Source organism: Hippoglossus hippoglossus, chromosome 3 (genome assembly GCF_009819705.1).
Source record: "Hippoglossus hippoglossus isolate fHipHip1 chromosome 3, fHipHip1.pri, whole genome shotgun sequence".
NCBI classification, from domain to species: domain Eukaryota; kingdom Metazoa; phylum Chordata; class Actinopteri; order Pleuronectiformes; family Pleuronectidae; genus Hippoglossus; species Hippoglossus hippoglossus.
This window is the reverse complement of record NC_047153.1, coordinates 27,867,527-27,881,996: the sequence shown is the minus strand read 5'-3', so window position 1 is coordinate 27,881,996 and position 14,470 is coordinate 27,867,527. Positions and strand designations below refer to the sequence as shown.

The 14,470-nt window shown below is 40.8% G+C and overlaps 1 protein-coding gene across 1 annotated transcript in view; it reads right to left on the bottom strand.

Moving 5' to 3' along the window:
- si:ch211-186j3.6 (neural-cadherin) overlaps positions 1–14,470 on the bottom strand; it is a 292,082-nt gene that overhangs the window by 28,157 nt on the left and 249,455 nt on the right. Inside the window, exons 33-34 of the mRNA XM_034570740.1 lie at positions 9,633–9,897; positions 2,470–2,650 (exon numbers count right to left, since the gene is read on the bottom strand). Coding sequence (XP_034426631.1) covers positions 2,470–2,650; positions 9,633–9,897 — 446 coding nt within the window. The remainder of the gene's footprint in view (positions 1–2,469; positions 2,651–9,632; positions 9,898–14,470) is intronic.

Sequence of the window (14,470 nt, the reverse complement as noted above, 5' to 3'; positions counted from 1 at the left end):
AAGACATGGTGGAGCACAGAGCGAGAGTGAGAGCCATTGTGAAAAACTAAATGAATAGATAGGTTGGTGGATAGATGATGTGGGTGAGTGGATCAGAGGAGTGGGAGAAAAGGGAAAGGAAAGATAAAAAGCCAGGAGGCTGCACAGACTCAATGCAGGCTGATGTTTCCAGTGGCAGAAAAAAATTGCTGAGATTAGTGTATGTGGCTAAGAGCACTCAATGTTTGATTCAGTGTGTGCCACAGGAGAGGGTTGTTAGTTTGCTGCAGCTTTTCACTGGACGACATTTCCCATTTCCCACTGACAAACAAACCCAGGAATACAGAAAGTCATTCGGCAGTGCATGTAAAATGTTGATCTAGCAAAAGTGTGAATCCCATCAGGTTCAGAGGGCTGGGAAAATAATTTATTTTCACCTCCAACGTTTTAGGTGTTTAGCTCGGTGACTGAGCAGGTGAGGTTCACTGCAGTATTCCTTTGCACAATTGCAAGGAAGCTGCCTGCAGAACCCACTGCCTCTCATGGGGTTTTAACTATTGACAGTCCCTCAGAGGCCAACTTTCGACTGACAGCAACAAAACAAAACAAGTGTCAAAAGTTGATCCTGGCTCAACCTTTTCTTCCCTTTCAGCAGAAAAAGCGGTGCACTGCATTAGCCTTACAAATACTGTGTTTACCTCACACTGGGACAGTGAAGAAAGAAGAGTACGGTTGTTTTTATGACCTGCCAATCCCCTTAAAGAGAACAAACTACAGTCCGTAGCCTTCCCACTGAGTTCTCTCCATTGGATTAACTCCTGTCACAACTAACATGTAGCAACATGCACACCAGCTCACCGAGCTTAAAATGAATGTACAAAGTCATATGATGCACTGAATGACTTTGACACTAGTAGTGTTACTGATACACTTGCTATTTTTCAAAGACAAGAAATCATGTCCAAAAGAAAACATAACAGACATATGTGATGACCTGCAACCAGTTTTCCACAGATTGTCTGGCAGTCACCTCACACTTTTTGTCATTTCAGCCTGTGGTGTCCAATCAAGAACCGGATCAGTAACAAAGAAATGAATTAAGGCTTTTTATGTTTGTGGACATTACAAACACAAAGTCTATATTCATTTCTTGTGAACGAAAAGGCCTGAAAACAGGTTAAACTGGTTACCTGACAAAAACAACGTTTTTGCCTGACAGTAAGAAAAAGAGTAGACTAAATCTAGAAAAAAAAAAAGACCTTGAGATAAGTTGAAAGAGAAGTAGCTGCAGTCAATGTAGGATTTCAATCCATCTTGTATCTAGGCTGATAATCCTTAAATTTTGGAAATGGGATCCAGCAGAGATCCAAGACAGATTCCTCTGAGCCGCTCACGCAATCTGTAATCACCAGAAAAAAAGTTTCATGGTGTAGTGCAGTGATTTACTGCCAGACTTCTCTAAAGTTGAAGGACTTGCCAAAGACAGGCTGAAAAAATAACGGTCCAAACTGAGGCAGCACAGGTTGAGATATTTTGACTTTTATTCCCCAAACTGGACTTTAAAAATGCCAGATCCTACGCTTCCCATAATGCAACTCCATAGCAAAATTGGGCTAGACCTGGTAAAATACCCATGGCATTAAAAACTCATCCCCAGTTTTAATGCAGGCTTCTTGTCAAGCCAAGAAGAGGCCAAGAGACTTTTCACATGTGTCATTATTTTGCCTTTTAAAGTGTTTTTGTGGTGTAATCTGATTCCATTTGATCTCATATTGTATCTCTACGGGAAGATCTAGGTGAAGTGAAGAATAAAAAATGGGAAAATGTCCCAATGAGGGCGAACACAGTTTTTTTCTCTCACAGTTGAATCAGTGAAGCATTTTAACTTTTGCCATTTTCTTGCTTTAATTAGTGAACATTGTCACGACCCTGTCTCTCACAGTGAACCCACGAATACAGCGTCACGTTGGTCTTATCATTTCACAGTGATAACAGCACTCTTTGTTTTGCGTATATTTAATATGAAAGAAAGCTGAAAATAAATGGTGTGGGCTGGTCAGATTATTCTTATGGTTGTATTAAGGTTTTTAAAATAACTCTTCGATATTCACATAATTAAACAATAATTTATATAATAATAATTAATTTAATTGGTTGCTATGTGAAAGTGCATGGACTTCTGGCTCTATAAAACGGATGCCTAAGTGATGCTCTTTCTTCTATAACTTTCCAACATTCTCAAGCAGGTCAGGGTTGATTTATTTTAAAACAAATTCATGTGAGTATGAACAAAAATAATACCAAGGTCAAAAGCTGGAAAATGGCTTCAGAGGAAGCGTGAGTTGGGTTAAATGTATGTGTCCTCATGCCTTTGCGTCAAACTGATGAGTGTGTACGTGGGGCAGCCAAGTGTGAAAGTGTGGTTGCATCGAGTGTAAGGGGTTGTGTGTGTGTGTGTGTGTGTGTGTGTGTGTGTGTGTGTGTTTGTACCTGCATTCGTGCACTCTCCACAAGTCGACGCAGGTGAACGGGGCGCTACACTGGTTCCTTTTGCAGGAGTCAGACGAGCACCCGAGGGAGAGGCCCTGCACGCTGACCTGGGAAACCCCATCTCGCGGCTGGCTGTCCATTGGCATATAGCGACCATTGAGGCGTAGGTCCCTCATGCAGCCTGCAGCAGGAAAAATGGAAAACAGAGCTCAGTGGAACAAGAAACACACTGTTATCTACATTCACCAACACAGACACACAATGTAATTATACTGAGCCTGGTGTACCTGTGAGCTAACACTCGCTGCATAAATCCAATGTTGTTTTTAAGACCCAGACTGCTCTGTCACAGTCAGTGCTTTCCAAGGTTGGCTAAATATATTTTAGTGGATGCAGTGTTATATTGATCTCCATGTTGTGAGGTGTTTATTACAGCATCTTAAAAATGCCATTTAGGCTGTTTGTAAAAAAACATCAGAGAACACAGAAGGCAAAGACTTGCACACTTGTGGGACTTCACATGATGTGCTCCGTGGTGTTTGGACAGCTGTGCTGTTTACAAAGGTCACTGCCTCTCTGGGGTACATGACTGAGACACTTACCAACACATCTGGAAGACTGTCTGCAAAATGCTGCACACACAGTAACCAGCAGAATACAATGAAATCATTTCCATAGGTTTTTGTAATTTCTGTAGCCAAACTTCAAACTGAGATCCGGGAACATGGTAACATTGCTAAAAAGAAGAATGAGCAGTTGGATGCAGATTAGTCAAATAACTTTGAAACTTAGCACCTAGCACTACCTGAGACTTACTAACCAAACTGTTCATCAGAACATATACATAGACAGAGTTCCTGGTTCACCTTTACACATCGGAACTAGCCACAGTTCAGTCATTGGATCATTAATCAATAGAACACAATATTATGTGAAGGTAGAATACGGTTTGCTCGATCTCCCCCCTCAGGGTCGCCCCTGTAAGGATTAACAGGATAGATAATGGACGGATGGATGTAGAATACTGCATAAAGAAACACAGATAGTTTGGGTCTACTCTCTGACTTTGTTCAGTGTATCACAGAGTGGGGAGCCACACTAACACATTACGACCAGTAGAATGATAATGTTTTTAATGACGACTTTGTCCTGGTTATCATTTAATTGTCTCTTGCAGTTATAATTGTTTTTTTTCTCCTTCTATTGTAGCCTATTGTTTTACGTTTTACTTTAATTTAATAAAAAGAACAATCTGTTTTACATTGAAAAATTACACATGAAGACACTAATCTAATGTCAATACCAACATGAAATGTCAATGTGCTTTCCTACCGACAGGTCTCACTGCAGAGCAGAGCTCCTCAGATCGGTTTCCTGGAGGCTGGGGTAACGTTTGAAGGTCTGCAATTACTCATCATGTCTACCTCAGTGTAGTGGATGTTGCTCAAGTGTTTCCATGGAGCGACGGAGCCACGAGTGTCAGAGGTCATGTATTTCTACTGTTTATGTTCTCAAATCAAAGTACACTTTCCCAGCACCTCTCACATCTGCCTCCTTTGAAACAAAATACTTTTAAAGTCCATTTAAAAAAAACATGCATTGTCTTTTACTGCCCGAGGCACAGTCGGATACACCTCTCCCAGTCGAACTCCAGGGAGCTCTCTCTCCCTCTCTCTCTCTTCCTGTCTCTCTCTCTTTCTATCAGTCTCTCTCCGTGGTTCTGACCTCCTCTTCTCTCTGTTATCACACAGCGTTTTGCCTTGTTCCAGTTTCTGTACATCCTCATTCAGACTACTTTCCTGGGTGAGTCTTTTCGACTGCATGAATCATCATGTGCAGTCCCTCCTCGCTCTGTCTCTTTTACACCTGGGCTGAACGTTCACTCAATACTGTACGTTATGACTCATCCTCCGACCTACATTAAACCAAGTCAGTTTTGGGGAATTCATTCTTTCAGACTGCCTGTCATTTGTAGCCGAGCCTCAGAAGAATCAGCGTGTGCCCATTGTGTGGGTTTAGTCATGAGAGAGAAAGTGGAGTTGGCATTGTTCCACCCAGCAATTTTTAGATAAAAAGTCTGACATTCCGGGAAATAATCTCATTTACTTCCCTGCTGGAGTTAGATGAGAATATCGATATCTAATGTCTGCAGAGCAAAGACGAAGCTCTGTGGAAAAAAACAACGCGGATTACTAGTGGTTTTACCTGTGGGGTTGTACTGTATTACAGGCGATGGGCGAGGTCACACATAGACAAGTAAAGGTGAATGTCTCAGGTAAAAAATCACCAAAGCTTGAACTCCAAGCTAAGCTCCACTGCGGATTTGCTTCATCACAGGAAGTGAAGGTTTTATTCACCCCCCTCGCTCAGACAGAAGTGAACAGGAGGGGAAGTTTTGCCACTGCTACATTTGCGTATGTGCCCAAGTAGCTCTACTAACCGGCGACTGAACAGACAGATAAGAGAGTGGTGGTCTTCAGGTTAAACTTTCAGCACCATAGAAAACATATAGAAAGCACATTTATGGAAATGTCAAGCTAGAACATGGCCAAGACAAAAGTAACAAGAGGAAAATGCACTCTTGACAACTGTACAGAAGAGTAGCACCTCAAGCAATTGTGTGTGAACTGAGTTGTCTACTTCTGCAGCAGAGGTCGGCAACTGCTGGCCCACGGGTAAAAACCGGCCCACCAGCAATAACATCCAACTCTCCAGATCATTTTGATAATCTGATTATTGTTATTGCATCATATTGGACTGACACAGACAGAAGTGTCATGAGTGCTGATCACTTCCCTCTTTAGCAATTTGTCTAAGAAGTAAAATCACAACGTGGTTTTGAAGAGCAAGGTTAGTAAAGATATTGCAGCACAAAACAAATGGTTCCTGTCAAACAACAAAAAGTGAACATTAGCTGCTTATTATTATGTTCTAAAGAAGCCCAGTGGCTGTCAAAAAATGATTAATTTCTAATATATGATATATTCATTTTGATAAAAAGTTTTCAAAAACTTGAATGGAAAGCATCAAAAACTGTTCAAGTAATACCGTACAATTATGCATCGTTTTTGCTTGTTTTTAATGGATACAATATATCTGTGTGTTATATCTGCAAGTTTTGAAAAAAGTTCTGGTTTTGAATCTTTGACAAAAGCTGGTAACACACTCTGATTCACAGACTTTTTGATCCACAAGCCTTTTCATTGGAGGTCAGCTTCATTCTGAGCCTCAAAGAGTTGTTGTCAGAGAAGCCTTTCCACACACCAGGTGTTAAGAGCAGCAAATGTGAAGGTCTTTGTTATTTGTCGGCTGGCATGTCGGCTGAACCCCAAGCTCTCCGCAGCACTACCTTGTGTCAGTGTAGTTCATCAGGCTTTGCATTCACATTCAGCAGCTGTCAAGTACGTCTGCACGGGAACAGCTGGAGGAGCAAGAGGCTGAAGGACAACTTGTTAAATGAACAATAAGTTAAAATTGGCTTTTTTTGACGTCCTATAGCACAAAGTGAAACCACAGCCTCAGCGATCTCTTGGGCTAGTGCTGATATTTCCTCGTACCTCCTCAAGCTGGATTTTCAGGAATTGCAATCTGATTCAGCAGATGTGGACAGCTGCTTGACTGTTACATCCTGTTTCCGTCTACTCTCCCTTCTGCTTTCAACGAGAAACCTATTTTTAAAAATGTGCTCTGATCATCTCATCAATTTTTCGTCAACAGTTGTGGCATTATGTTCACACTGAATATTCCTCTTGTAGAGATTTTCAGTAGTAAGTATTTCGGATGGCTGATTATTTACACATCTGTTCTTTTTCTCACCTCTTACCTGTTAGTTCTGTTCTCTACGAGTGATAATTACATTCAGATGAGCGAATTGGCTCTAAAGGGGGGTGAGGCTGGGGGAGCCCATTTTCGAAGTGTTTTTCACAGAAAAGAAAACAGATTGTTCTACTCTTAGGAATTCGACACTTTGAAATGCTCTTTCTGTAGCAGTTTGACTTTTCTTACAGAAAGCAGAGGTTTGTTGTCTAGAAAAAAAAGGAAAACACTTGGAGACACCTGTGATATGTCACTGACCATATGTATCTTTGTAGAGTACGTGGAAAACTGAGGCTCAGGAGTTAGAGTCCGTCGACCACTAACCAGAATGTCAGTAGTTCCCAGGCTGCCCCATTCTGCATGCCAAAGTGTCCTTGGGCCAAATATTGAATCAAATTGACCCTGACTGCTGTGCCGGCAGTGTTAGAGTGATGTGTGACAGATACAGTGCTGCGCATAGATGTACTGTATAAATGTGCGTGTGACTGGGTGAATTGCAAACTGTGCTGTAAAGAGCTTTGTGTGCTATTTAAATACACACCATTTATTATGCTTTTTATTAATGAATTTTCGATTAATGTCTCCAATGTGTCGAGAAAATGGTCTTTCCATCAGATCAGCAGCACACAAGTCACGTTTCATTCACGTGTCTCTGCTGACTCCTACATGAAGGGATGCATTACCTCAAACTGATATAAAAGTGTCAATGACCCACAAAGACTGCGACGCTCGGGGGGTTAAAGCAGGCGGGAGAAGTGGCTTTGTCACAAAATGTCACTGAAGTGAGAACAAGCTGAGTTCCTTTGCTGACTTCAGTGCTTGTAGACATCTCTTTGCTTTCCAATACAATAATACTGTTTTAACTTTGGGAAATGTTCGAATAGTGTTGTCTTCCCAAAAGGACTGCAGAGAAAATCCTTCTGTTCAAGCAGTGAAGCAAGTCAACAAAATGTGACACTTCAATGTGTGTTTTGAGTTGTTGAACAAGTCACCACCTGGAGGGTTTCAAACCATCTTGCACCTTGTAGGGCCAATGCTTAGAGTCAACTATTTGGGACGTCTCTACATCATGACATTTATATATATACATTTAAAAAGGTAAACATCCTTAAATCAAAGTTGGGCAGCGACTAATCAAAAGTTTAGTTTAGAAAATGTAGCTGAATCAAACTGGTTTATCGTTTATGTATGGGGAGGAAGGCATGTCTTAGCCCCGCCTCCCAGGACTATGTTCGAAAGGCATTTATTGAATTTAAGGGAGAGACACCTAACTTACACAAGCAGCTCTTCAGTCCCTCTGCTGTGGCTCCCTGTACATTGTTGTGCATGAACGCCGTTCATTGAACGCGTTCATATTTTTCGTGAACGATGACCTGAACGAATTAGTTCATATGATGAACGTGAACGTGAGTGACGTTCACTCCAGCGAGTTTTTTAAATCATCATGGGGTCACAGCTGCTCAGTGATCAGAGCAGAAGCTGCAGTTGGTTTGTACCGAGCTGGAGTTTCTGTGTCCTCCTCCACTCTGCTGTCACTTGAACTAATAAACACTCATCACTAGTTATCAGGACCTGATCAGCACATGAAGTAACTTAGTGTTTATTTGATTCGCTCCAGAGTTTATGAGGCATTTAACATCATGAAAAATTACTCATCAACATGTTGTGCTCAGTACAACATGAGACGCTCAGTCAGGACTCAGTGTTAAAGTGAGTGGAGCGACACGCAGACATGATCCGACACCATCGATTCAGAACCAAACACATGACCGTACGTTTGTCACCTAAATCATCCCAATAAAAAATAGAACAAATGAACGAGTGAACTAGTTCATTTTAAGTGTGAACTGGCACAACACTGAGTATACTGTATTACTATATATAAAACTTTAGAAGCTGTGTTATCAATTATGTTTTGCGACTCCAGACAAATGTTATTTGGTGGAAGAGGGGGCAAAATGGCTCTTTTGATAGTAAAAGGTTGCCGACCCCTGGTCTATGTATTAAATTACAGTGTTTTTTCTCCATAGTAAATTTAATCAAAACTGATAATTAGATAAGATACGGCTGTTGCACAAAAAGAGAAACAATATATAATAATAATTGGATGCCATTAATGCTGGTAGTGCAAAGGATCATTTTGAGTGATTAAGTACAAAAGAGTGGGGGCTGTTTAGGACCCCCCCCCCCCCCCAAAAGAAATCTGTATTCACTTGGCTTAGCATTCTGGAGAGACATCTTTACGTGGCTCAGGCAAATGAATGCTTGCAGGGATGAATAATTAAGAGGGAAAGATTTTCCACACAGAATGGGAGAATGTGTTATGGCACAGGAGAGTATAAATATTCTTGGAAAAAAAACTTGCATTGGAGAACAGATGGATCATAAAACGGCAAAATCGCACCGAGGAGTGTTTGGTAGACATCATCCAAACATCATGCAGGCTGCAATGAATGTGGATGTCCTCCAACTTAAAGAGCTGTCGAGGGCTCGTGTGTCTGCCCTTAGATACAACCCAGAGGTGGGAGCCGGCGCTGGACATATAAGAGCCTGGTCGTCATGGTGAGAATGATGCTCAGCTCAGGTTGTAGTACGTCACATTTTGATTAGGTCCAGGCAAAAAAACTGCTTGACAACAAAGGGGATGTGATGTGTGCGATGTGTCAAAGGGCAAAATGAAAAGGCTGGTGTGTCGTTCCGGGCATGAGAGACAATAACAAGAATTCCTCCTGAAAAGTGCTTCCAGAAATTGACTGTTTTATGAGGATTCTGACATTTTGTATGTGTTGGCTCATTCACTCTAATACATTTTCTTTATTATTAGCGCCACACACCCAGCATCTTCCCCACAGCTGGGTGGGAATGTGTGTGTGTGTGTGAGGATAGGGTGACATGAACCCAAAAATAAAAATAGAAAATTGTCCAATTTGGATGGAAAAAATATGTATGTATACACGTGTGCAGAACAACTACCATCAGTTTATCTCTTACTATTTGTTTGTATCATACAATAAACAATATATGATGCTTTAAGACTCTGATTAACATCTATTTATTATATTCAATCGTTACAAACTCTTGGGCACTATCTTGGGCTCTATGTCTCTTGCTACTATGTAACAACACAAATAGATGGTCCATGCTCTCTGATAGCTGATTCCCTCTCAGGATGTTACAACTTGTCTAAATTAAACAGAATATTTTCTTTGTCTGGTCCCTCTAGAACGACACACAGAAATGTGTTCCTATCCTATTGGCAGGGCGACATCTGTCTGTGCCTTCTCAAGCTGTAGCAACTCCTAGCTGAATCACTGGTTCAGTTAAAGACAGGACTTTTAGTCACTTACCCTGGAAGCTTTTGTTGACCGCGGATGGGAAGTTATTGCCCAGAATCACCACACTGGGGTCAATAATGATTTCTCGGCTCCGGCCTTGCGATCCCGTGACCTCCCGCTGCCCTCCACCCCCGTCCAGTTTCAGCGTCATCTCGTTGTCATGCCGATCTAGGAGGACCTCGTGCCATTCCCCATTGTCCAGCCGATACGTGGGCAGGGTTACGTTGTAGTCTCCATCACCGAGGTTGTAGAAAATACACAAGAGGCCCTGGAAGATCTGTAATGGGAGAAGAGGACGTTTTGTAAGAGGTTTAGAAGCTCAGTCAAACCTTGATCTCAGAGGTTTGATCTGAAATTGAAAAAAGTTTATTTTGTGAGTCAACTTTCCAGCCGTGACTGCTACATATTGAGGCATTGTTGTTGGTTATCGAGAATAAATGTCAACACAGAAAAGAAATGCACATAAGCCTGATGCACAATAAACTGGTAGCAACAAGTCTTCAGTGTATTCATAGTTCAGTCAGTCGACATTTATTGAGACAGCTCTGTATGGAAGCTTTTCCTCTTAGTGCTGTATGAAAGGATCAAGCGGTTGTTTTGCACATTTGAACATTTGCTAATAACATTTTTTCCATCATCTTTAAAGTGCAGAGAGAAAACTAAAAAGCCTGCGACCATTAAGACTGAGAAAAACATAACATTTTCTCTTCTGATTCATTCTTAGCCTTTTCCCCACTGTCAGGTGAATAACTCTGATTCCCTTCGTTGCAGTCTCAAAGGGCAACAGGCCTGTTTGTCAAAGTTCAACAGTTAACACAGTTTATGTTGTTATTTTTCCATCTGATACAATGTCAGTGGTGACTGTATTTAAGTGGCGCTTAGAGTAAGTTCAATCAAGAAGACTTCCTCTATGTCTGTGGTTCATTCATAAATCTTTATCGCTCTCCCTGGTAATCCAATCAGATTTTGCCACGATCTCAATCAGCCAATAATGTCGTCAAACTTTGAATCTGTTTTTTTTTTTTTTTACGTAGCTGAGTTCGAGAGATTGTGCCACAAAATGAAGCAACAGGTTCTAAATTTAGCAAACAGCTCACAGCTTATTAATACAGAACTTCAGGTTTTATCAGTGTCCCATTGTCACAATGTTGTTCAAGTGTAAACCTCAAAATCCTTACATCAAACAGAATTAGTCATACATTTCCATAGTAAATACAGGCCTGGCAGTTGACCAAAGTAAACCTGTAAGCCAAATCTGGCTCAGCTAAGACGGCTCCACTAGCTCTGCTACATGTGTTCTATCACTGACCACTGAAGAAAACTGGGGACTTAATGTGAATAACCATTTTTCCATAGATCTTGACATAAAGATTACTGTGATAATCGGAACATAAACAGACATGTTACTGCAGTTGATCTTCATTTAGCTCAACAGAAGAAAGGACCAGACCTGTCTCCCAGCAGAGTGGATCTGAATAGTATCTGGGTTTAAAACAATATGGAAACAGCAAGGTCTCTACAGGAACAGGATTTCTTGGGATAATCCACAAACCTCCCTGTAAAAAGGTCTTCATCGAGGACAGTTTTCTTCTGCCATCTGTCTACCTCAAGATGCAGCCTCAAACAGACCTAATGACATTCTGTCTCTTTGTTTAGGGACGGTGGCAGAAGTCCTCACAGCACAGATCTCACAACCTTAGCAAATTAGATCAAAACTATCTGCATGGTGAGATACCATTACCTCTGTGGTTAAAGAGGGGGATACGTTGTACTGATCCCAGTCCAAGTCTCAGGATTTAAAACAAATGAGAATCAGAAGAAAGAAAAGCGTTCAGGTGGTTGGTGAAAGACTGGATCAATAGGCCTATTTGGCCAATAAGCCAGATCGACTCCCTATAGGGTCACAAACACAGGGAAAATGAAAAAGTCTCACATTGTGAACTGTCACTCACACACACACACACACACACACACACACACACACACACACACACACACACACACACACACACACACCTGCATACCAGAGTTTTGTACACTAAGCAGAGATGACATCTTTTACATAATATGCTATGGGGAAAACCTAGTTGTCATTTGTGTTGTTGCTACGAGCCTTGTACTTGTCCTGCTGTCAGTGTCACAGACACACACACGCATGCAAAGAGTGACTGAAGAAGCACAACCTGTTGATGAAAATTGTTACAATTGGGAGAAGACGGTAAGAGAAATTCATCGATGACAACTAGGGAGAAGAAAAACTCATATGTACAAAACAGGTTTCTTCCCCCCACACTCAGATCTCAAGGATGAAAACGGTTCCATTTTGGCTCGGCAAGTGATGTCTATCACAGAGCAGTTTTCATTTAAAACAAATCCAGCAGTCTGTGTGTGTGTGATTGTGTGAGAGATGGGGATGGGGGGGTGGAGTGATCAAGTTTGAGAGAATAAGTCCGAAGGCCATTTTGAGAGGAATAGGGTGGTGGGTTCTTCATCCTCATTTCAATTTCAAACTGTTTCCTCCAAGTGTACCACTGAGCATAATTTTCTCCTCTCCACCATGTAAACAGGCGACTGAGACGAGAGCGGCAGAGAAACAGAGACAGTGAGATGGGGAGGAGAAGTGGGTATGACTACCATTAGTGCTCCCACTACTTCTCAACATAATGAGGACACAACAATGTTTTTGGTCAACAACAAAATGAAAACTGAAAAAAGACAATCACATCAACGTTCGTCCATAACTCTGCTGCATCGATCCCCGCTCCATTTTCTCTGATATAAACTAGGCTTCATTAAATTATTTGTAATAGTCAACAGAATGCAATGCATTTTTATTAGTTATCTTCTCTTTTAATGCCTAATTCAAATTTTGTTAACATTTTTTATGGGTCAAATTTGGCCTGGTAGTAACTATGGTTTTTTTATTTTGAGAAATAACATAGTAAATGTTGCCAATGCATCATGATCAACAAAAAAGCAAAACTATTGTTCCAAAATTCTATAATTATTATTAATAATAATAATAATAATAATAAATGAAACATTATTATTATTATTAATTATATAATTTTTACAACAATGTTTCCTGCCAAGAAAGTTTACTGACTTGAATTTAATTGTTTGTATATATACTGTATACAGTGTATATGGTTATGTATGAATAATAATTAACTCTGTAGATTTAACATTTTACTAAAAGTGCTGGCTAATGAATTATAACACAGGTCAAACAACAACAACCCACTGGACAGCTCCAGGTTTGTTTTTTTGAAGCCCTGTGCTCATTTCAAGGCTCTGTGATGAAGTATGAATCATATTTCAAATCCACTGGGGCCAGTGCTTTTTAACCAGGCGCACTCACAGCCACCTGATTTTACCCCCAATTAAAGCTGAGCGGAGCGCAGCAATTTGGCTCCTGCTTCGCTCCCCGGGTGGTGCGTGAGTGAACGTGTTCCACGGTGTGTGAGGTGGTGGGAGCCTTTGCAGAAGAGCCTCACACACTAGGTGTAATTTGAAGGTGTGTGACTCCATGTTTGAGTGAACAGTCCCACCACAGGGACAGTCTCATTTCCCCAGAAGCTTCCCTGCAACAGGCTGCTCTCCATGCAGCAGCATCTCGGTATCACAGACGTGCAGAAAATGTGTTAATTGGCCTTCTTCTCATGATTAAATTATCTTGTACAATTTCATATATTACTATTTAGTTAATTTTAGTTTAGTTAAACCATTGTGCAATGTCCACATCACAAGGGCTTTCTTTCCTACCTCCAGATATCTGCTCTGCAGTGAGCTGCTTTAGAGTCTAGATATTGATTTGGTCATAAAGATAAATAAATAAATAAAACCATTTGCTGCTGGGCAAATGGCATCACTTTGAATTCTTACCAGCCTAAAGGCAGATGAGCATAATTTATGTTAAATGCTCTGTGCAAACAGCCGCAGCTCCAGCCTGGTGTCGATCCGAGTGTTTGTTCAAGGAAGGTTTCTCATAATTTAAGAATAAATTCACTAAATTTCTGAGGTTGCTGGAAAGACCTATGCAATCTGGTGCCGCGAAAAACAGAAAAATACAATATTCCATGAATTAGATCATTTTAAATGAAAGTAAATGGTAAAGTAAAGGTCATTTATCATATGAAAAAAGTATTCTCCTTATTGTGTGAAACGTGTTCTAGCCTGTACGCAGATTATACATCTCGTTAGTTTTGTCATACCTCAAAATACTTGTCATCCTACAGTCAAGGCAATCTGCCTTGTAAAATAAATGAGCCGAACAGTGAGGGGCCCTGTGGAGTTTCCTTGTAAACAAACAATAAATTATCTTTTAATTCAGTGTTACTCACCAAAATGCAGTGAGAGTAATGAGCTGCACGTTGTTCCTAATCAAATATCTACAAAGCAGATTTTTGAATCCCGTACTCTTTATATTAATGTTCACTGCCATGATCAGTGGAACAGTGTGACACATGTGACTTTACTCAATTTCCCCCTGGGATCAATAAAGTATTTCTGATTCTGATTCTGATTCTGATTCCCTTTAACCAAACATTAACACACTTTAGCTCCAGATCTTCCACCTGAGATATGGGTGATGTAATCCAATTAAAATATTCTACCATAGAGTTTTCTTTTGACACAATTCAATGATATGCACTGAGGTCAAGGCCAGTGCTGCTGTTACACTGGACTGCTTTATATTAAGGTGTTTTGGGGGTTTTATATTCAGGTGTTCACATTATTGAGCCTTTATGATGAATGTTTAGTGTTTTCTTCAGTGTTTTCCTCACTATCAACAATCCTTACCAGCATCAGAAGCCTGCAGAAGAAACTGCCAGCAGCACAATCTAACC